The following is a 21790-nucleotide window of genomic DNA, read 5'->3' as shown; positions in this document are numbered from 1 at the left end:
ACATTGAATAAATTAATATGCCGTACATTATTTTGGAACTACCTTTCATTGTCATTGTTTTCTGAAGTTTCTATTTGAATTTTGGGGGGCATAGTCTTTTGCACCTGATTTTCTTTTAATTAAGCATTCAGAAAATTGACTTTTGCAGTTTTAAAAATAGGCTTTCTTTTGGAGTCATGCCAACAATGAATATCTCTATAAAGCAGAAAGTGTATTTGTGGCTAATAATGTATTACGTCTTTTTAAAAAATAATACGGTATAGAGAATGCTGGGAAATTTAAATTAGTAAACAGGAATGTTAGGTAGTTTTGCTGTATAGTTATAAACTTGGCTGAAGTATGTTATTAATTGTGTTGTTTTTGAGGTTTTTAAAAACCCTTGAAAGAATTTGAAATGTTATTAACAAAATAAACTTTGAAACAGGTTAAATTGTAGTTCATAATGACCGATTATATACTGAGATCTTAATATATTTTCCATATCAAAAGTGCGTTTACTGAGTGCTAATACTTCAGGTATGGTTGGGAAGATGTCTTTTGAAGATCTTTGCAAAGTGGTAATCATTTTAGGATGAGTGGGTACAGTGGAGTGGGCATTGTCTTTTGATTTGTATTTACTACTATTTTTGCAGTACCTATTCTTGCTTGTCTCAATCACAATCTTAACCTTACCCTGAAAATCTTTTCCATTCCCTATTACATTGTACCTTACTGATTTGGTACTACCATAATTTTTTCTAGTCACTAGTTCTGTCTTTCTAGCTGATAAAGTAGAGCTATCAAGTGGTTGCTGAAGATACTCCATTAAGTTAATAGAAAAAGACTAAACGAAGATTTGGAAGTCATCCAAATAGAGTTGGAAGTGAGGAATAGCTTTCTCAATGCTTACTCAAAGGGAGAAGTTACAGTTAGGTAATGATGGAAATGTCGTAGCCACTAGCCACATGTGGCTGGCCAGTGAGTAGTTGGAATATGGCTAGTGAGACTGAATAACTGATTTTTAGTTCTTGAAAGGGTACGTTTCTTTAAAAAAGTAATTGGAAAAACTAGGATTGGATAAAAAGAGCACAGTGGTTCTGTGCACAAAATATGTTTTGGGAACTCCAGTAGTTGGGTTTTGTTGCTAGAAATTCCTTTTACTTCAGTGTTTCAGATGTGTGAACATTAAACTGAATTCCTGTGGTTCTAGCTCTTAACATTAAAATGTGTATAAATTAAAGCGACAAAACTAATAAAATCCAAGTTCCCCAACATGAATGTGCCATATGATGTATTTTTATCAAATGCTTACAATGTGAATATGGTATAGAACAAGTTACTTTTTAGGTTGGCTGGGTGTGCTTACCTTGGAAAGACTCAGTTCTTTCATCACATTTCTCTAGTCACACAAGTTTGATAATTTGGAAATAAACAACATTAGATTGTCTTGAGTGGAATCAATTGTGTAAGTCTGCCATTATTCATTTTTCATGAATTATGTTGGTGTATGGTAGTGTGCTTGTGATTTTATCAACATGACCTTGGATTCTGTATGGCTGTATGCTAGGTATGTAACCAAATGATCTAGAATGTGCTTGTTTTACTTATCCTCAACAAAATAATAAAAATTCTTGTAGAGAGCTAATACATCTTGGGGGCAGTATCTGCAGTTTGAGAAGCACAAGTGAACAGGTGGTGATGGTGGGAATCAGATTGGGTACTGGACAGAATGGGTACAGGGGGAGAATGAATTTGGGAAAAGATGAAACTGGAAGTAGGGATAGTGGTTTAGGCAGTTGTAGTCTAGAAAAGTAATGATGGCTTGAACTAATGCTGTAGCAGGAGGTATGGAAAGGTGTTAGAGTCAATCAAGAGATGTAAGTACATTTCAGTACTGATGATTGTAGAGAGACAGAACCATTGATGCATGCTACAGTTCTGGCTTGAGTCACTGGGGTGGAGGTCGATAAAGAATAGGGGAAGAAGATCAAGTTTGGGGATGGGGTGAGGAAGGCTGAGTTGCAATAGTTTTGTTACTTGCACTTCTGAAAGGATCTGGTGCAGCCCCAGGAACTCCCAGGTCATGCTTTGAGAACTCCTGTCATTGTGGTTTGTCATAACTTACTAGGATCGCCTAACAAAGGGGCAAATAGAAGAGAATTACCTTGTCACACCATTGGTAGTGAATAAATGAATAAATTAGTTTCATGGAGAGTAAGAAGGAACTTCCAGAAAAGTAGTAGGAGAATCAAGAAATTGTGTTATAAAAGCCTAGGAAAGAAAATTTACTTTGTAGTATCCATTGGATTTCCAAGTTAGAAGGCATCTGGTGTCCAGTTACGAGGGACCAGAAGTCTTTCTTAGAATGCCAGAAAGTTTCTGGGAAATGAGAAATTAGAAGCAAAATGTATCCTGCTGTTTTAAAGGTTTTACAATTTTGATTTATTATTTGATTGGGTGATTTGTACACAGGGTGAAAGGATCGTCAATAAAAAAAGCCTCCCTCCCTCTACAGCCTCTCATGTGCAGTCCTCTTCCTGAGAGGAACCTGCTGTTAGTTTTGTCATGTGTCCTTCCAGAATTTCTGTGCATTTACAAACATGTATGTACAGTATATATTTTTACCCCTCTAACCATAAAAATGCTTAGACTACTTTTATGGAGATTGAATGAGAGGTAGAGGAGAGGAAAATATTCAGAAGAGAATGCATGACCAAGGAACACTATCATTATTGTTATTTTTCCTTTAATGGATAAAAGTGGCCAAGAGAGAACCAGTAGAGAGGCAGGTGTCCAGTCTAAGAGTCCATGCTTCAGGAGGCCCTCCAGGAACCTTTGAACTAAGTGCAGCATTTTCTGTTATGCATTTTTTGTGAGGAGAGAGTCTATTTATCAAATTCTAAAGGAAAATGTAGCTGATAAAGCTAATAACCACTGTTTAGAAGCAAGAGAAGAAGCAAAGCCTTGGCAGAAGATATGAGGGACCAACTCACTTGCTCTATCTCAAGTTAGGACTTTGTTGAAAAAATTGGGGATTTTTCAGTTATTGAAAGTAGTCCTGTAGTGGACTGACTTATTTATGTCCTCAGGACTGACTTATTTATGTCCTCAGGACTCTTGTGGTAGGATCATTCTGATTACCAGCTCCTGATAGAGCATACTATATGGTGAGAACTGCCCCTTGGGTTCTTTGTAGAATCTCTCCATCCACACTGAAAACAGAGACCTCTCATTCTTTATTCCTGGTCTTATAGAGAAGGTAACTAAAATGTTTCCCAAAGATGCTAGTGTCCTCTTCGTCAGTGTATTAAGTACTTGTTGGCATGGAGTTTCTTCTGGTATCTTTCTAGTGGATATAGTTGGGAGTGAAGAGGGGCAGTGAGCAGATCACAGGTGATAAATTAGCATTGCTAGGCCTCGAAGTTCTTATAAGGGATTACTGGCATCTCCCTTAAGTGTAGGCCGCTGTTGAGTCCAGTTTCTGTTAATTTGAAATGAAATGGACAAAAGTGGAAGTAGAGAGCAAGTAGTTATTCTAGTAGTCTGTTGATAAATGATGATGGCCTAGACACGTGGTGGTGGAGAGAAGCAGGCAGTTTCTAGATCTGTTTTGAATGTAGAATTTACAGGATTTGCTAATGATTGGGTATGGAAGATAACAGAGAAGACTCAAGTGTGAGACCTTCGTTTTTAGATGAGTGGGTGGATTGGGTTACCATTCACTGCGATCACCTTAGGAAATAATTTGTATGGGTCAATAAAATAAATTTTGAACATGCAAGGTTTGAAGTGGTTATTAAACATCTGGATGGAGATGTCACATATGCAGTTGCTATGCCAAATTGTGAGGTCTCACCTGGAAAGTCATTAGCACTTAGGCAGTATTCCAAGTAATGGGACTAAAAGAGATTGCCCAGACAAAAAGATCCAGAACCAAGCTCTGAGCAAATCCAATAACTAAAACTTGGTTACAGCAGAAGGAATCAGCAAAGTGAATTGAGAAAGAATGGCTAGTACGGTAGGAGAGACATGGGAGAGGAGAATGTTTCAAAAAGAAGAGTGAGTGGTCAGTCGTGTTGATGCCTATGATGGGTTGAGTGGAGGGAAACAGAAATGTCCCTTGAATTTGGCAATATGAAGGTAAATTAATAACCTTGACTTTCAGTGGCAACAGAAGCCAGGTTGGACGGAGTTAAAAGTGAGTGAGAGATAAAATTAAGATGGACAAATCTTTTGGTAATTTTTTTTGGAGAGAGAAGAGAATCACTAGATGGTAGGTGAAAGAGATGATTTGGTTAAACTCCCACCTTAAAGACTTTGAAAAGTTTAATAATAGGGTCTGTAGCAAAGTGGAAAAATCACAGACATCAAACAAGTTAAGCACATTCGCAGGATGATGATGAAGAAGGAGAAGGAGAAGGAGAAGAACCACTACCATGAAACCTGTACTGGGTAGGGAGGAATGTGAAAGGGGTTAAAGAGCAGTGAGAAACCAAGAGAGTCAATGGATGGGAGTCAAAGAATGCAGAGGGCAGTTCTGAGAAAGTGAGCTGCAAGGATAGGAAGTAGGAATTGGGAGACTTGGGTGCTTGATTGAGATACTGGAGGTGGTATAGTTACTAGTGTAGACAAGCCTGTGACTATAATGTTAGGTGAGTGAGGTTGGGCAGAGGAATAATAGGTCAAAGGACTCAGGATATTGGGTAGTTATCCACATGGTTTTTGAGGTCTCCCAGAATGAGGACAAGAGTTGGGATGGAGAAGAAGACTGAAATGGAAGCTAAAGTCTAGTGAATGAAGGAGAAAGGGAGGAGGGGTAGAGGGTAGTATAGCCAGATATATGAACTTCAAAGGAGCTAGTGTTCTTGAAGGATCAAAAGTGGAGAAATTATTTGAGAAAAATGGGAGAAAGGAGAAAACTTATGCCACCTCTTGGCCCTTAGAAGTGCAGTAGAGAGGGAGAGAGGAAGGGTGGGAGGAGAGGGAGGGAAAGAGAAGTTTCATGTGACAGGACTTGAGGCCATCAAAGGATGGCCAAGTCAGTGAATGCAGGAACTGGAGAGAACGTCTAGAGAAAATTTTGAGGATATAGGAAAGTGGCCCGTCATTCAAGAGTGTATGGTATGATGATTGGGTCTGGGATGGGTCAAAAAAGTTTGGAAGCCACTGAACGGTGGGGTAGATGAGTGGGCGTGCAGAATATTACGGGGATGAGTGGTGGGTGATAATGTATGATCTGAGAGACTTGACTGGTTATTACTGAGGAATGTAATATGTGGTGGTATTAATTTTGGTAATTGTTAGAGCAGAGTACACAGTTGAAACATTATGGTCTGGACTCTGGGCTGACTTTGTGACTCAGAGGAAGACACTGGCCACATCCCACCTATAAGCATAATTTAAATAGTAATAGATGGAGTAAGTCTAGGGGCCATTTCTCTTACATTGATGATTTCAAGGCAGATAATATAGATAATTTTATTCTTAAAAATTTTTTTTTAATGTTTATTTTTGAGAGAGAGAAAGAGAACAAGTTGGGGAGGGGCAGAAAGAGAGGTGGACAGAGGATCCACACTGGGCTCCGTGCTGACAGCAGGGAACCCAATGCGGGGCCTGAACTCACAGACCGCAGGATCATATCCTGAGCTGAAGTCAGAAGCTTAATCAACTGAGCCACCTGGGTGCCCCAGGTGACTTCATTCTTTGCATAATAATTTTGAGATGGACGTTGTAGATAGCAATGAATGATAGTATTTTCTACCTGTTTAGCACCTGTGAGTTTAAAGCAGAAAATGAGACTATTGAAGGCTCAGGTCTGCATAACATAAGATTTTACGTGTAATAGACATTTTATGCATCCATTTATTCCACAGAAAACTTTTAGCACATTATATGCTTAGGCATTATTGCAGACTCTGAAAAATATGGTAAAGGAAGTTTCTGTGCTCATGGAACTTTAATTCTAGTGGTATGACAAACTAATACACAGTTTAAATATCAAGTGCTATACTGTGAATTAATTAACAGTGGTTGAGACTGACTGCGTGGCTGTTCAGGCGGAGCAATCAGGGAAGTTTTCTCCAAGAGGAGGATTTTGCAGCTGAGATCTGAATGATTAAGAGTGAGCTATACAAAAACCACAAGGAAAAGCATACCATGTAAAGGGAGTAGCCAGTGCAAAATCCCTAAGGCAGGATACATTAAGCCTGTGAGAGCAGAGTAGGCCACTGTGGCTGGAGTTTAGTGAGAGGGGAAGGCATCCTAGGTGAGGTCAAGGCAGCAGACAACCTAATCATGGCTTGTCAAGCTGGCATAAGGAATGGTATGGAATGCTATTTTCGGACTCCAGATAGGGAGCAATAGGATTGCTTTGGCTGCTGTGTGGAAAATGTAGAAGTGCAGAAGTGGGAGTCAGGGGCCAGTGCTCATTCAGGCAGGAATGATGGTGACGTGGACAGTGTTTGTTTAATGAGTGAATAAAGGAGGAAAGGATCAGAGCAAAGGCCTCTTTAGTCCTAGAACTGTTTAGTATTCTCTTGTTCAAAGCACTTCTAATTTTCTCATTGCAGGAACGTCCTTAATAATAGATAACGTATTTATCTTTTGCTAATAAATAATCTTTAGCTAATAAATGAAGATAAGGTATCAGTTAACAACATTGTTCCATTTTTTTGGCTAATTTGAGCAGATACAATTGATCCTTAAACACAGGTTGGACTGTACAGGTCCACTTATATGCAGACTTTTCTTTGATAAATACAGTGCAATACTATACATGTATTTTCTTTTCCTTATGATTTTCTTAATAACATTTTCTTTAGCTTACTTTGTTGTAAGAATACAGTATGTAATACATACAACATAGAAAACATGTACCAACTGTTTATGTTATCCATAGGACCTCTGGTCACAGTAGGCCATAAGTAGTAAAGTTTTGGGGAAGTCAAAATTATATATATGTGTATATATATATGTTATATATGTATATATATATGTGTATTTTCGACTGTGTGGCAGTTAGGTGCCCCTCACCCCCACATTGTTCAAGGGTCATCTGTATTTAGATATTGATTGGATAAAGATTGCTAGGGAGCAAAAAGCAAACAGAAGAACTTTACATGTTAGCAAATAGACTTACTGATGAGAATAGTCTCTTCAGTATGATAATTAGGTTTATGTTGTAAGTTAGTGCTTCAGATCTATCCAAATATGATAGAACCTTTTGAGAGGGCTGGGCTTGGATTTCATGCTAATAATGAAGGTAGATTTGGAGTCATAGTAGCCTATGCTGTGGCTTTGGCAAGATTTATTTTGGATGCCCAGGGTTTTTTGTTGGCAATTGAGGTCTATTTCACTGAGTTTTATAGGTCCTGAAGAGTTCCCTGACATTGTAGACTGTAAGTCAGTAAGAGAATTAAGCCCTACAGCAAATGATTTGTGTGACTATCTCCACCATTCTCCCAAGGATGTGTATACAGTTAGTGCCAACCCAGATGTAAAGGAGATAATGAATTCCACACAGTACATGGCCTAGTTTGAGTAGAGCTGCTCTTCAGTATTTGGTTGAAACTCATTTCTGTCTTTTGTTGTAAGGTCTTTAATGACCTCATATTAACTAAAACTGCAAGAAGTTATTTTTCAAGTAGAACTCCTCAAAACTTGTTTTCAGTGATGAATTTCAGTCCTCCACCTCTTCAATTAACTACAAGTATAAGTCCTTTTTAATGAGCTCAAAATGTAGTCTGTCTCCTCTTTTTAATATCTCATTGATCTCCTTAAAAAAGAGTCTTGCTCTTAGCAAATTATACTAAGTGGATTTTCAGTACAAAATCATAGATCCCAGATATTTTTTCTTTATTTTTTGTAAAAGCCTATGAAGTTTGCAGAACTTTGTGAATGTATTTTTTTAAAAACCCACTGGATTGTACACTTAAAAATGGTGAATTTTATGGTGTGTGAATTATATACCAGTTAAACGAAATCAGAGATTGTAAAGCAGTTTGCATTATTGGCTTTTGATTTTGTGGAAAGGTACTAAGTATAGGCTACTGTACATATTCTGGAACAAAATGAAATTATTTTTTTGATGATATTCTTGGTTTGCTCTAAATGTACCACTCAGGCTCCCCTCTTTGTGAACCAGGGAATGGCTTTTCTCCTGAGAAAGCTTAATAGGTTTAAGTTCCTAATTTTCAGTAGCATGCTCAAAAACACATTAATGCTGATAATAGAAAGAGCAGGTATTTATTCAGAATTGACATACCAATGTTGCCATAAAACCTACAGCTATTTTGTTGTCTTCTCCCAGAACGTAAGCTCTGAGGCAGGGATTTTTGTGTTTTGATGATAACTGTATACCCAGCATACGGTCAGTGCCTGGCACGTAGTAGGCACTCAGTATTTGTTCAATGACTGAATGAAAGCAGCATTATACATGCATTATCTTGTGTGATCTTTGTAAGAATCTTATGAATGGTTATTGTTATCATCCTCATTTACAGATGAGGAAAGTGATCCCAGAAAAACAAAGTTCTCAAATTGGGGCATGAATATCTCTTGGGGGATGTACTATATGGAAAGCCATGGAAATAAAATGATGAATGATACTTGGAAGTATCAGTTTTATTTGAGCATTTTGGGTAGGTAGAGCAACATTTTTTACATTAAAACATGGCTAATTTTTAAAAGTGCAAAATTTGCAAGGATTTTAAAGGTGAAATGAGTCCTTTTGGTTCTTGTCATAGAATATGTACAATTTTGAACTGTCATTCAGTTTTATTTCAAAGCTAGGCTGGAAAAAGTGGTATTTAGAATATATAAGTTCCTGCTGTTCAAAACTATGCTGTGTAAAGGCTTCCATAGTACACACAACACGCATGGTTTTAAAGGAGTGTTTCTATATTCTTAACTTCTAGAAGTATACTCTTTCGTGTAGTTGACCTGAGCATGCCCCGGGATGGAGGTACAAACTCTTTTTACCCCAGTTGCCCTTTTGTAGTCCACCTTCTCCCATTTTACATAAGAGCATACTTTTTACTAGCCTGTCGTATTACCATGGTGCAAAATGTTTGATCTCCAGTAAAGGAATAATTTGAAATACTGGTGTCGATGCCGAGAAAATGAATTACTTGGTAACAGTCAAGACTTTCTGTCAGTAAAGTTCTTTGTCTAAAATTTACAGAGCACTTTATGTAGACTTCGATTATTAAAAATTTTTGATGGTTCACTATGCGATATTTTGACATATAACTCAAAAGAAGTTCAAAGAATTGACTGAGAAGAAAACTCATTCTATTTACTCATTTATGCAAATAGGGTTTCTTGCTGTTACATCTACAAAAAATGAAGGATAGGAATGGAATTGGTACTAAATCTTGGGCCTATTCTATCATCTGTCTCAGCCCATGAAGTTATTAAAAAAAAATTTTTTTTTAACGTTTATTTATTTTTGAGAGGTGGAGAGACAGAGCATGAGCTGGGGAGGGACAGAGAGAGAGGGAGACACAGAATCAGAAGCAGGCTCCAGGCTCTGAGCTGTCAGCGTAGAGCCCAACGCAGGGTTCGAACCCATGAACTGCAAGATCATGACCTGAGCCGAAGTTGGACACTCAACCGACTGAACCACCCAGGTGCCCTGAGGTTTTTTTTTAAATAAAAAATTCTCTTCTTTAATGCATCTAACTTTTATCTCATTCATTAGCATGTAATTTACTATTTAGGGGCAGTTATATACTAGTGATGTAGTAAAGCAAAAGACATTTTTTAATCACTAAGTGCTTTATGGTCACAAAAAGTAAAAAAAAATAATCTCATGACATATGATCAACTAAAGGTTTTCAAGTTTAAAAGAGGAAATAACTTTGGGAATGGAATTATTAGCTCAAAGAGAAAAAGGAGTGAAACAAAATGTGTACTTACTGAAAAGTTTGTTCATGTATAAGTGGTTGATGGTGAATATATTTAGATTGTTAGATACATTGTAAAGTGATAGGTTTATTAAAGTGTCAGTACTTAACATGTGTAGTAAGTGCATTCTTTGCAATCACTTACATTACAGTTTGAAATAGTCTTGATGTCAGCTTTGAAATGTAGGTGAGATATATATTTTCAAAAATTTTTTAGCTGGTAGGAATGCAAAAATGTTTGAAAATCACCCGTTTATAAAACACATGCTCTTCCTCCACCTCTTTAATTATCCTCTTTTCTAGCCTCGGTCAAGTTAGACCAACCAAAAGACAACATGGTAATTAGATCACACGGGTGCTTAGTCCCTTAAGAATCACCTTCACCAAGTTTCCTTTAAATTTTATATTCTTGGCTTTTATGGAAGGCCACTGAAAAAGAAAAAGCATTTGAAATTTGCTTAGTTTTGTTGTGATGTTAGTGTCTCTAATTTTTTTTTCTAGATTTAATACTAGGACAGCTTTGTTTCCCTTATTAATTGGTATACTTCCTTCTCTCTGACCTGATATCTATATAATTTAATGTTTCTCTTTTCACCCGGGATCCTAAAAATTTCAGATCCACTTTTGATGCTCAGCTCTAGTATTGATCACTATTAATCTTTTCAAAAGGAAATTTGTTTTCTCCCTGTTGCTGATTTTTTAAAAATTAATTTATATTGTGTGTTCTTTCTGAATGTAGAAAGATCCTTTTCAGAGATACTTATTGGAAAGGGATGAAGTAAACATTTTTTTTAAAATTAAAAAGATTTGTTTTTGTATTCCTTCCAGCACCTAAGAGGAAAGAATAGTCTCAAAAATTATTTGAGTTATTTGAGTATTTCCACCCTAATATACACATTATTATAAAATACATTAAATTTTGGTTTGAGGGTTAGCCTGTATACTGAGATTAATCAAGGTTGGAAACTTTTTCTAATATTAGAACGTGTGTTTGCAAGTTTAATTTTGTGATATAAGAAACTTCTGCTTTACTTTTTCTTATGCTGAAAGGGAAGATTACAATTATAAGAGTAGCCTTAATCTTGTCCCATTAAAAAAAGTGTTTGCTTGGGGCACCTGGGTGGCTCAGTCTGTTAAGCGTCTGACTCTTGATGTCCACTCATGTCTTGATCCCAGGTTCGTGGGATTGAGCCACGTGTCGTGCTCGCGTTGAGCATGGAGCCTGCTTGGATTCTCTGTCTCCCTCTCTCTCTCAAAACCAAAACCAAAACCAGTGTTTGCTTTATAATTTATAAGTTTATGGCAGATTGGTAGTTATTTAGAAGGATTCAGACACACAGCTGGGCATAGTGACTCTTTGGCACTCTACAGGTGAGAGTGGTAATAAAATTTACTGTTTTTGTGACAGTTTCTGGGAAAACCAGTTAGTCCAGTTTTTCGGATTACATGCTACTGTTTTGGAATACAAAATTCACTAGTGAAAAATTCTGTCTTCTGAGCTTTGAAGCCAGGTAAAAGGAGAAAACATAATAAAAACCAGAGTAAGATCAAGAGAAAAGTAATACAGCATACTCTTGAAATATCTCTTACTCCCAGTGAGGAATGCACTACCTTATCAGTCAATGGGAATTGTGTATTTTGAATATTTGTAGCCAGCTTTTTCTTCTAATTTTTACTTATTACACCAAAAACATGTTAATGAAAAAAACAACAACAACCTTTTACCATTGTAGAACCAATAGTTTTATATGTTTCATGCTTCCTTCCAGTCTTTGTGCCTTCAGGATTCATTTAGAAATAGTCCCTGCTGTCTCTAGTCATCCTTTGTAACAAGGGGAATCTTAAGAGGCTCCACTGTTTGTGCATACAAACAGTTGCACCGTATTTCTGTGTCCATTGATGCCATCTTGTTCTAATACCAGCTGAGCACATCGTTCTTTATTAAAGAATGAAAACATTAAAAACCAAACAGGGTATTGTTTAGTGATCTATACTAATTATAACTAGTGACAGGAAAAGTTCTCCGTGAGCTTCTTTAGGATAAAATATTGACTATTTCATAGTTTGGGTGGCTTCACTTACGGCCTCAGAATGCTCTAGATGTCATAAATCAGAGGTGTCCAACCCTTCTGTGCATCACAGAATTACTAGGAGAGCTTTTAAAAATACACCTTCCTAGGCTTCACACTTTTAAAGATGGCATCCTAAGTGGTAATTTTGCAGCCTGTCGGTCAAATTTGCTCACTTTTAAATCAAAGTTTTTGAAAATATGTCTACAAAGATAAGAAAGCTAAATACCTAAGAAATAGTCTTATTTAAGATGAGTATGTCTCGGGGCGCCTGGCTGGCTCAGTTGGAAGAGCAGGTGATTCTTCGTCTTGGGGTTGTGGGTTAGAGCCCCAAGTTGGGTGTAGAGATTGCTTAAAAAAAAAAAAAAAAAACTAAATAAAAAAGAAGACTATATCTCCTAAAGGTAAGCACATACATTGGGGGAAAATTGAATAAGATAAAGGAATGACAAGTACATACAGAGAAGAAGGGGTGGAGGGAACGAAGGTAGAGAGGGTGGTGATGGAGACATATTTAGTAGTGGGTCCAAATCCTACTGTAATTGTGATAATTGTCACTTTATTTGGATGCTTACCTTTCTAGGCCTTGATAACATTCCTTAAGCAGAGTTCACAAACCTCAACACTTATAGGCCTCAGGTAATGCAAATATGAGTTGTTGAATTTTGCTAAAGGAGAACCTTGACACCTCTTGTGAGCAGCTATACTAATTAATTATGGCCTCTTGTGGCCAAATCAAGTCTGGTATTTCTAGATCTTTGAGTTTTAAAGAGAAGTAGAATCTGGGTTTTATGTGATATCTCCATATTTGCAGATGTTGGCTCATTTATTAGACACTAAAAACTGAACGAAATACATTTATGAGTTAAACTTCATCCTCCTGCAACCAATTTGCAAATCTTTGTTTTAGAGTAGTCATTCTGCAAGTGCTTCCTGGAGCAGTCAGCATCACCTGAGACCTTAATAGAAATGCAAATTCCCAGGGCCTACCTCAGATCTCTACTGAATCAGACTCTCTAGGAGTGAGGCCCAGGAATCTGTGTTTTAATAAACCCTCTGTGTGGTTCTGATGTGTGGTGAAGTTTGAGAACCAGTGTTTTGGAGTCTGGAAGTTGATAACACAATTTTTATCTGGGGATAGTTGTAAAGACAGAAGTTCATTGAATATCCTGCAGATTTATCAAGTATATTTCTATATAAAAAATATCAGGTATGTTGTCTTCAGATACAGATGGCCTTTTATATATGTTTTTTGCCAGAATCAGAACCCACAATGATTAAATCACATTTTGTTCTTTTTGTCCCCCCCATCTTCCTTGCCCCTGTATACCCCATGGTTAGAGCCTTGCAAATGAACTTAAAAGGAACTCTGCCACGTTTTGACTTCACTAGAACACATCTTAGATTTTATTTACTGATTGATTAAAAGTAGGGGGATGGGTTAAATAGGTGATGGGGATCAAGGAGTGCCCTTGTGAATTGAGCACCAGCTATTGTATGGAAGTGAATTGCTGTATTTTACACCTGAAACTAATATTACACTGTATGTTAATTAACTAGAATTTGAATAAAAACGTAAAGTAATGGATAATGAATTAATAAAAAAGAATTCAGATTATATTTATATGTGATATTTATTAACAAAAACATGCTTATATTCACAGGGTAAACCAGACTTGAATACAACATTGCCAATTAGACAAACCGCATCAATTTTCAAACAACCAGTTACCAAAGTCACAAATCATCCTAGTAATAAAGTGAAGTCAGACCCACAACGAATGAACGAGCAGCCACGTCAGGTAAGGATCTACTTGGTTCTCCAATCTTATTTGTCAGACAATTCTGGTGTTTTTACCAGACATAGTTCAAGTAAACCGGTTAAAATGGAAAACATTTGGAAAGAAAATTGTTTTATGTTCCTAGGCTATTACATGAATACTGGAGAATAAGTCTAATAATATTTAGGTTAAATGTTTTAAGAAAAAAGTTAATTAAAAATGAATCTAAATTAATATTATGTTCTACATTTTTGTGTTTTTGTGTGGTAATGTACATCAGATTTGCTTTTGCTAATCTTAGTTTAGATTATCTTTCCAGGGATAATATTTCCTAGGAGGCTGAAGCATGCAGTTTGTGTTGCTTAGTTTAAAAATATTTTCAATTTTATAGAAACTACTTTTTGTTCTGATTTCTTATTATATGACAGCCATCCCTCCCCTTTTGAAAAACAATTAAATAAACTTTGTCAATAAGGTATATTGTCCTGTGACTTCCATTTTTGCGGAAATTCAGTTTAATAAATTTCTCTTTCTTTATGGCTTCAAACTGTATTGCACCAGAATCTGTTCTTAGGAAAAAAGTATTATCTGAAAGGCCTCCCTGCTGTTTAATAATGCCATATAGCCAGGGGAGGGAGACTTGATAAAATGCTTACCTTTCCAAGTAACCTTGCTTATTCATTCCCTAATTGTGGTCAAAAAGTTTAGGTACTTCGGGAATTTTTAGTAGCAATTGGGGTGAGGGAGTGGAGGGAGAAACATCTGTGCATATTTTTTCTCTCCTTTCTCTGCCTCCTCCCACTTACAGATTAGAAATGCTGATTTACCTACGACGATTATCTTTTGCTCTCATATTCCCCGTTTAGATGCCTCACTCCACCTTTTCATTTGAATTTTGTTTTTCACTAGTCCCTCAAGTGTCTCATCTCCAGACTTCATAAAGGATTGGGCCAAAACTTTCAGACAGTTGCTCTAGAAGAAACTACCTAAAGAAATTCAGTTCCCACATCCTCTGTAGTGTTTTTTCCTCTTCAGGTGAGCCAGGAAAACAGAAGATATTTGGAGCCACATTGGATCAGCATCTTGCTATAGATGTCTCAAGATTTGAAGTTCTAAACTTGCTTTACTGTTGGTCCCCAAGAGATTCAACAGGGGCCATGTAAGTGTATCACATCCAATATAAAAGATGCGTACCTGCATGTGCCTTTAGGCTCTTGTCACCACTTAGGTTTTCTTTGGGCCATTCAGCATTCTGTGCCAGGCTTTTCCCTTCTGTTTTACTACTGCACCCAGTGAGAGTCACCACACTGCTGGTAGTGTTAGTATACTCATTACAACAGGGAAGGAATTCTGCCATTCTGAACTTTGCCCACCTTGATAAAGCCATTCCCCGATTATGTTCTTTCTTAGATACTGTCTAAAGTCTTGAACATCTTGTCCTTTGGCATTTTGGTGATTTTTAAATCATTTCCTTGTAAAGATTTTTATCAATTGAAATTTTTCAAAGTTTATATGTGGGTAAGACAGTTTGCTTCAAAAAGCTCGAAAGATAAAGAAAGTGGAATAACTATTAATAATAGTTTCATATTGGAAATTTGAGTTACCTTATTGAGAATAGGTAGTAGATGGATTTTATCCTCATCTTTTCTTTGCCAAGTCATTCTCAATATAGTCTCTAAACCCAAATATTTTAAAGACCAATTGAGTAGCAAATTATGATTATTTAAACAGTAATTCTTTTCTGTACCTAAGTTCAGTCACAGATTTTAACAACTGTAGTAATTGTATTTACTGGGTGTTTACCTGGCTGTAGGGGACACTGGTAACGGAGATTTTTAAAGCTGAAATAATCAGGTTAGTTGCTCCTTATTCACTGATACATTGAGTAGTTTTACATTTTCCTCTTTTATTAAAGTTTCTGAGATTGTTCTCAAATGAAAAGAATATACCAAAAGAGCTAAATCCCACCTCCTTCCCCTGCCCCCACCCCCAAATCTTATATCATTTTCAACTCCGATCTTTTGAGGATTTTATCTTCCTTTTTGCTTGCATAGACGAGAAGTGTTAAAATTATTTAGGAGGTTACGTCCTCAAAAGTTTGAACTGTTTCTTACTTTATCCTCACATCACCTGGTGGTTTTTGCTGGGTGTTTTTGATTATACCAAGACATTAGTTGTCTTTCCCCCAGCTTTATCTTCAACATAAGAATTGAGGGAATATTTGACTACTGTCTCACTAATGGGATTTCAAAATAAAGGACAGGGCGTTGGGCAACTATAGGAAAATAGAGACAACTTCTATATTATTGTTTGAGAAATCATAATCTGTCATTCTGACTATTTCATTTTAGATTCAGGCTTTTTAGAAAAGGAAAGATGTTGATTTAAGTTTTATTTTGGTGTATATATGTCAGATATGTGCTAATCAACTATTGTTGAGGAGGTAGTTGACAAAAAAAATAAAACATGTAGGCAAAAATAATTCTTCCACTGTGCTTTCACACAGCCTGGTTGAACTAGATCGGCAGTATGAGTTGCCACATATTCCATTTGGAGAACTTCTTTTGATCATCCAGTAAATAAACTAGACAGAGTGGTTTCTGGTTTTGAGATAGATATAAATGTTTTTGTTTCTTAACCATGTCGCAGTCTTAAAGTATTCAATCTAGTGGTATTGTAATACTTAGAGACCTAGGACTGGGATTGGATTTTTGGATGTTAACTAGGTTCTACGTTGGATAATTTGAAGTGATTAGTTTCCATGTGATGCAATCACAGAAGTGAATAATTCTGTCTTACGTGACAAACATCCTATGCCTGCATCTTTGTGTGGCTGTCTGATTTGATTTCTGTAAAATATATGAATTATAAATTTCTAGTGTATTGATTCCTTGAAAATACCTTAGCTTTAAAATTGCAAATTAGGGTATGTAAGCAAAAGTGCATTAAATGGAATTCAGCAATAATATCTGCCTATAATTAAAACCTAGTTATGATAGGGTAAGTAGACATTTATATATATATATATATATATACACACACACACACACACACACACATACTATCAGCATATTTGATAAGTGCTTGTCTTTCCCTTAGATTAAACAGAAATCTGGAGTGGGGTGGGGAAACTCGACCAACTATAAGACTATTATCCCAAATAGTAAGATCATTGAAATGTTCTTATTTGGTCATATATATAAAACACCTCCAAAAATCTTTTTAATATGACGTAATTATGATTTTGCTGTTAAGGCTGTCTTTCCTAGCTTTCTCCCCTCAGTATATGAAGAACTCACATTTCTGTTTCCTTCTCATTTCTTTGATCCTGTCATCTTTGATAGTTTCTGGTCTCTCACCTTTTCTTTTATCCTCAACTCAAAGAAACTTCATTTTTGAGCCATTACTTCTTCCTTTTAATTATTATATTATAGGATGCTCATAGGCTGGAGGTGTTTTTGATAGTCTTTGAATATTAATTACATTTCTTCACTTTTTTTTAACCAAAAAATAAATATTTAAGAATTAGCAAAAAAGTGGATTTAAATGTTCTATTCGATCCTAGATTTTTTTCCTTTTATTTGCTAATTCTTCTTTCAAAAGATATGAAATTTTCTTTTACTCCCTTCTAGAAGTCAGCCTTTTTTTTTTTTTTAGAATGCTTTTTTCCCAGCTTTATTGAGATCTAATTGACACACAACATTGTCTAAGCTTAAGGTCTACAACGTGATGATTTGATACACATATACATTGCAAAATGATAACCACAATAAGGTTAGTTAACACATCCATCACTTCACATAATTGCCATTTTTGTTGTGGTGGTGGTGGTGAGAACATTTAAGATCTTTCTTAGCAACTTTCAAGAATACAATACAGTATTGTTAACTATAGTCACCATGCTGTGTGTTAGGTCCCCAGAACTTCTCTTATAACTGGAAGTTCATACCCTTTGACCAACACCTGCCCATCCACCCCCACACCTGGCCACCACCAATCTACTCTTTGTTTCTAATAGTTCAGCTTTTTTAGATTCTACATATAAGTAAGATCATATATGTCTTTCTCTGCCTGGGTTACTTCACTTAGTATAATGCCCTTGAGATTCATCCATGTTGTCAGAAATGGCAGGATTTCCTTCTTTTTTATGGCTGATAATATTTCTTTATCCATTCACCCATTGATAGACACTTACATTGTTTCCATGTCTTGGCTATTGTGAATAATATTGCAGTGAACATGGGAATACAGATATCTCTTCAAGACAGTAATTTCATTTCCTTTGGATATATACCAAGAAGTGGGATTGCTGGATCAAATGAGAGTTGTATTTTTAATTTTTTGAGAAACCTCCATACTGTTTTCCATAGTAGCTATGCCAGTTTACATTCCCAGCCGTATACAAGTGTTCTCTTTCCTCCACATCCTTGCTAGCATTTAATATCTCTTGGCTCTTTGATAGTAACCAAGAATGGATATTTTAAAATATGTTAGAAGAAACTTTTAAGGTGAAGTTAAATTTTAAAAACATATACACTTTAAAGACATTGTGTATGAAAAGTTTGTAAAATATTTCAGTGTTTAGTTACCATAACCTAGGAAATTACTCTTCATTCTAGACATTCTAAGAGCATTTACTTTTTCGTAATCTTGAAAGGTTATTTCTAGTATAGACTTGTTTTAGTTTTTTTATGATTGAGAAATAGAGAAGCTAAAGCACAGAGTTCCGTGGAGGATGTTATATTCCTTTTCTCTAGACAAAAAAATTAGCTTCCTGGGCAGAGGAAGTGGATGACGTGTTGTCCTGAAATACTTAAAAGCATTATTCTGGGTGGTGTAGGAGGAGAGGTGCCGTAGACAAAGGATCAAATAAATAGTACAGACATATGCTATAGGTGTTCCAGAAGGTGATTTTGCTGTGGCTAGGGTGGTTGGGGAAATCTTTAGAAGAGATACAGGACATATGCCGGACGTTGCAGATTGAGTGGGATTTAGAAAAGCAGATGGGAGGGCGAGGACGTTCCAACTAGGGAGAGTAGTGTTAGCAAAGCTATTGTAGTGGGAATGGGCAGGGAATGAAAAGACAAGTTGTTTGCAGATCAGGGTTTTCATGGGATCAGGGTTTTCATGGGAAGTAGTGGGAGCTGAAAATGTTGTAGCGCATTTCCTTAAGTGCCAATCTTTACAAATTTTAAAAATGTTATAATTTCCTATATTTATAAGAGAAAGATATTTGGGATAGACAAAAAAATTCTCATCATTCCTTTTTTGTAATTCAATTATAGTATTTTAGCATTTTATATGTATATATATATATTTTAATTTTTTTTTAATGTTTATTTTTGAAAGAAACAGAGTGTGAGCAAGGGAGGGACAGAGAGAGGGAGACACAGAATTCGAAGCTGGCTCCAGGTTCTGAGCTATCTACACACAGCCCGACACAGGGCTGAAACCCATGAACCACAGGATCATGACCTGAGCTGAAGTCGACACTCAATCGACTGAGCCACCCAGGCGCCCCAGCATTTTTTATATTTTTTCAATCTTTTAATGCATCTTTTGATGATATGTATGGGTATATATATACATATATATATATATGCATGTATATACATATATATATACACACGCATATATATGTACATATGTACACACAAACACACATGCCTAATATTTATACATACCATTATATACAATTTTAGCCATGTTTTATATAGTTTATGTGCTATAACTTTATAATTAATTTATATTATTCCAACAACTGTGTATTATGCTAGCATATGATTTACTTAATCATTTTCATATTATTATTTCTATTTTTCACTATTGTAGGTAGTACTCCAGTGAGTATCTTTATATAGATAAGATCCTTCCTATATCTTACATTGTTTCATCAGACTAGATTCCCAGAAATACAATTAGTATGAATGTCTGTGAGTTTTGACTCACACTGGCAAGTAGATTGCCAAAAGGTTGCACCAATTTAAAAGTCTACGGATGGGGCGCCTGGGTGGCTCAGTCAGTTAAGCGTCCGACTTCAGCTCAGGTCATGATCTCACATTCCGTGAGTTCGAGCCCCGCGTCGGGCTCTGGGCTGATGGCTCAGAGCCTGGAGCCTGCTTCCGGTTCTGTGTCTCCCTCTCTCTCTGCCCCTCCCCCGTTCATGCTCTGTCTCTCTCTGTCTCAAAAATAAATAAACGTTAAAAAAAAAAATTAAAAAAATAAATAAAAGTCTGTGGACAAGTTATGTGCATTCCAGTTTTAGCTTTTCTTCATTGTCACTGTGTATTATCAGTGCTTTCTCTTGTTGGTAGCTCAGTGTATAAAAATGGTATTTCATTTTAAATTTTCACTTATTTGAATACTTCTGAAGTTGAACAAACCAAAGCATTTGTGTTTAACTTTGCAAATGAGAAATGTTTAGAGGATTTTGAACAAGGGAGTAGCTTTTTTTATTTTACCCCTGTGAACTGAATGTGAGCATATCTCCTTGTGGCCTAAAGCTAATGCCAGTGTCTGTACACCCCAGACACATTCCCCCTACCTTCTCAGACATCTCACTCAATGGATTATGTCATACGTATGTTTCACTGTCAACTTCTCTTGCGAAACTGGCTTCTTCCCAAAAGCTTTTAAATATACACAGATCTTCCCCATTTTAAAAAGGTATTCATTTTACTCTGTGTCCCTTTTGCAATTTGTTTTCTCTTTTCCTTTTACAGTACAACTTCTTGGAATTGTGTGTATTTAATATCTACCTTACCTCTTAGTTTTGGTATCTCTGAAACACGACTCTTGTTCCCACTGCCCCGTGGATGTCTCTTATCAAGACTGCTGATGATTGCTATTAAATTGGATGGACAAATTTCCACCCTTAGATTGCAGTACTTAACCTGCTCTAGCTAGGCACTGTGACTACCCTGCCTTCTGAAATACTCTTTTATTCTGTAATGCTCTACTCTCTTGGTTTTCCTCCCTTTTTGTTTTTTCTTATTCCCCTTCTTAGGTTCCTTTTTCTCTACCCATCTTCCCAGGGAAAACTGTGCATTCTTCTTTGTATGTAAAGCCTGTGCAGATGATTTCATTCATTCTCATGGCTTCTGTTGTCATCTGTATGTTAATGATTTCCAAATCTACGTCTTCATTCTGAGCTCCAGTTGTTTGTATGTCTCCATCCACTAACATTATTTGCTTGCAAGTCTTACCAGCACTTGTGATTCATCTTGTGTAATCTCCTTCATCATCCTGTTTAACCGGCCCTTTCTTTTCTTTTCTTTTCTTTTTTAATTTTTATTTATTTTTGAGACAGAGAAAGAGCATGAATGGGGGAGGGTCAGAGAGAGGGAGACACAGAATCTGAAGGAGACTTCAGGTTCCGAGCTGTCAGCACAGAGCCCGAGCGGGGCTTGAACTCACGGACTGTAAGATCATGACCTGAGCCGAACTCGGATGCTTAACCGACCGAGCCACCCAGGCACCTCCGGCCCTTTCTTCTATGTGCTTTGTTTATCTTAGTGAAGGTACCACTGTCCACTCAGCTGCCTAAGCCAGAACCTGAGCATCATCCTAGACTCTTCCCATCGTTTATCCTAAACCTCTGATTAGCCGACAAGTCCAATTGACTCTGTCTCCTGAATATTCACTTGCTCCATCCCTGTACCAGGTAAATGTCATTTCGTCTCATCTCTTTGCTTCTTATTCTCTTCAATTTATTCTTCATGTTGCATCCAGAAACTCCACCTGACACGAAGATCTGACAGTGTTACTCTTCCCAAAAGCTTTCAATGATTCCTATAAAGTTTTAGGAAAAAAACCCCTAAGTATGATGTACAAAGTCAAAACACCTAACATGACTTACAGAGTCCTTCGTGATTTGGCTTTTGCTTATCTTTTTGGCTTCACTTTCTTTTCTTCTACATGCGAATCACATGAAAGTTTTTGCAGATTTTTGAACATGCTGTTGATTCACTCCACTTCATGGCCGCCTCCTGCCCCTGCATCCCCTGGTCATATTTCATCCTGCTTTCTTTCCTACATTTAATTATCTATAGTCTAC

At 36.6% G+C, this 21790-nt stretch overlaps 1 protein-coding gene across 1 annotated transcript in view; it reads left to right on the top strand.

The window, feature by feature from the left end:
* Window positions 1–21790, top strand: part of MBD2 (methyl-CpG binding domain protein 2) — a 65910-nt gene that overhangs the window by 19113 nt on the left and 25007 nt on the right. Inside the window, exon 3 of the mRNA XM_019464022.2 lies at window positions 13618–13755. Within this exon, the coding sequence (XP_019319567.1) occupies window positions 13618–13755 (138 nt within the window). The remainder of the gene's footprint in view (window positions 1–13617; window positions 13756–21790) is intronic.

Source organism: Panthera pardus, unplaced genomic scaffold (assembly GCF_024362965.1).
Source record: "Panthera pardus isolate Hobbes unplaced genomic scaffold, ASM2436296v1 HiC_scaffold_15, whole genome shotgun sequence".
Lineage (NCBI taxonomy): Eukaryota > Metazoa > Chordata > Mammalia > Carnivora > Felidae > Panthera > Panthera pardus.
This window is presented reverse-complemented; position numbering and strand designations above follow the sequence as displayed.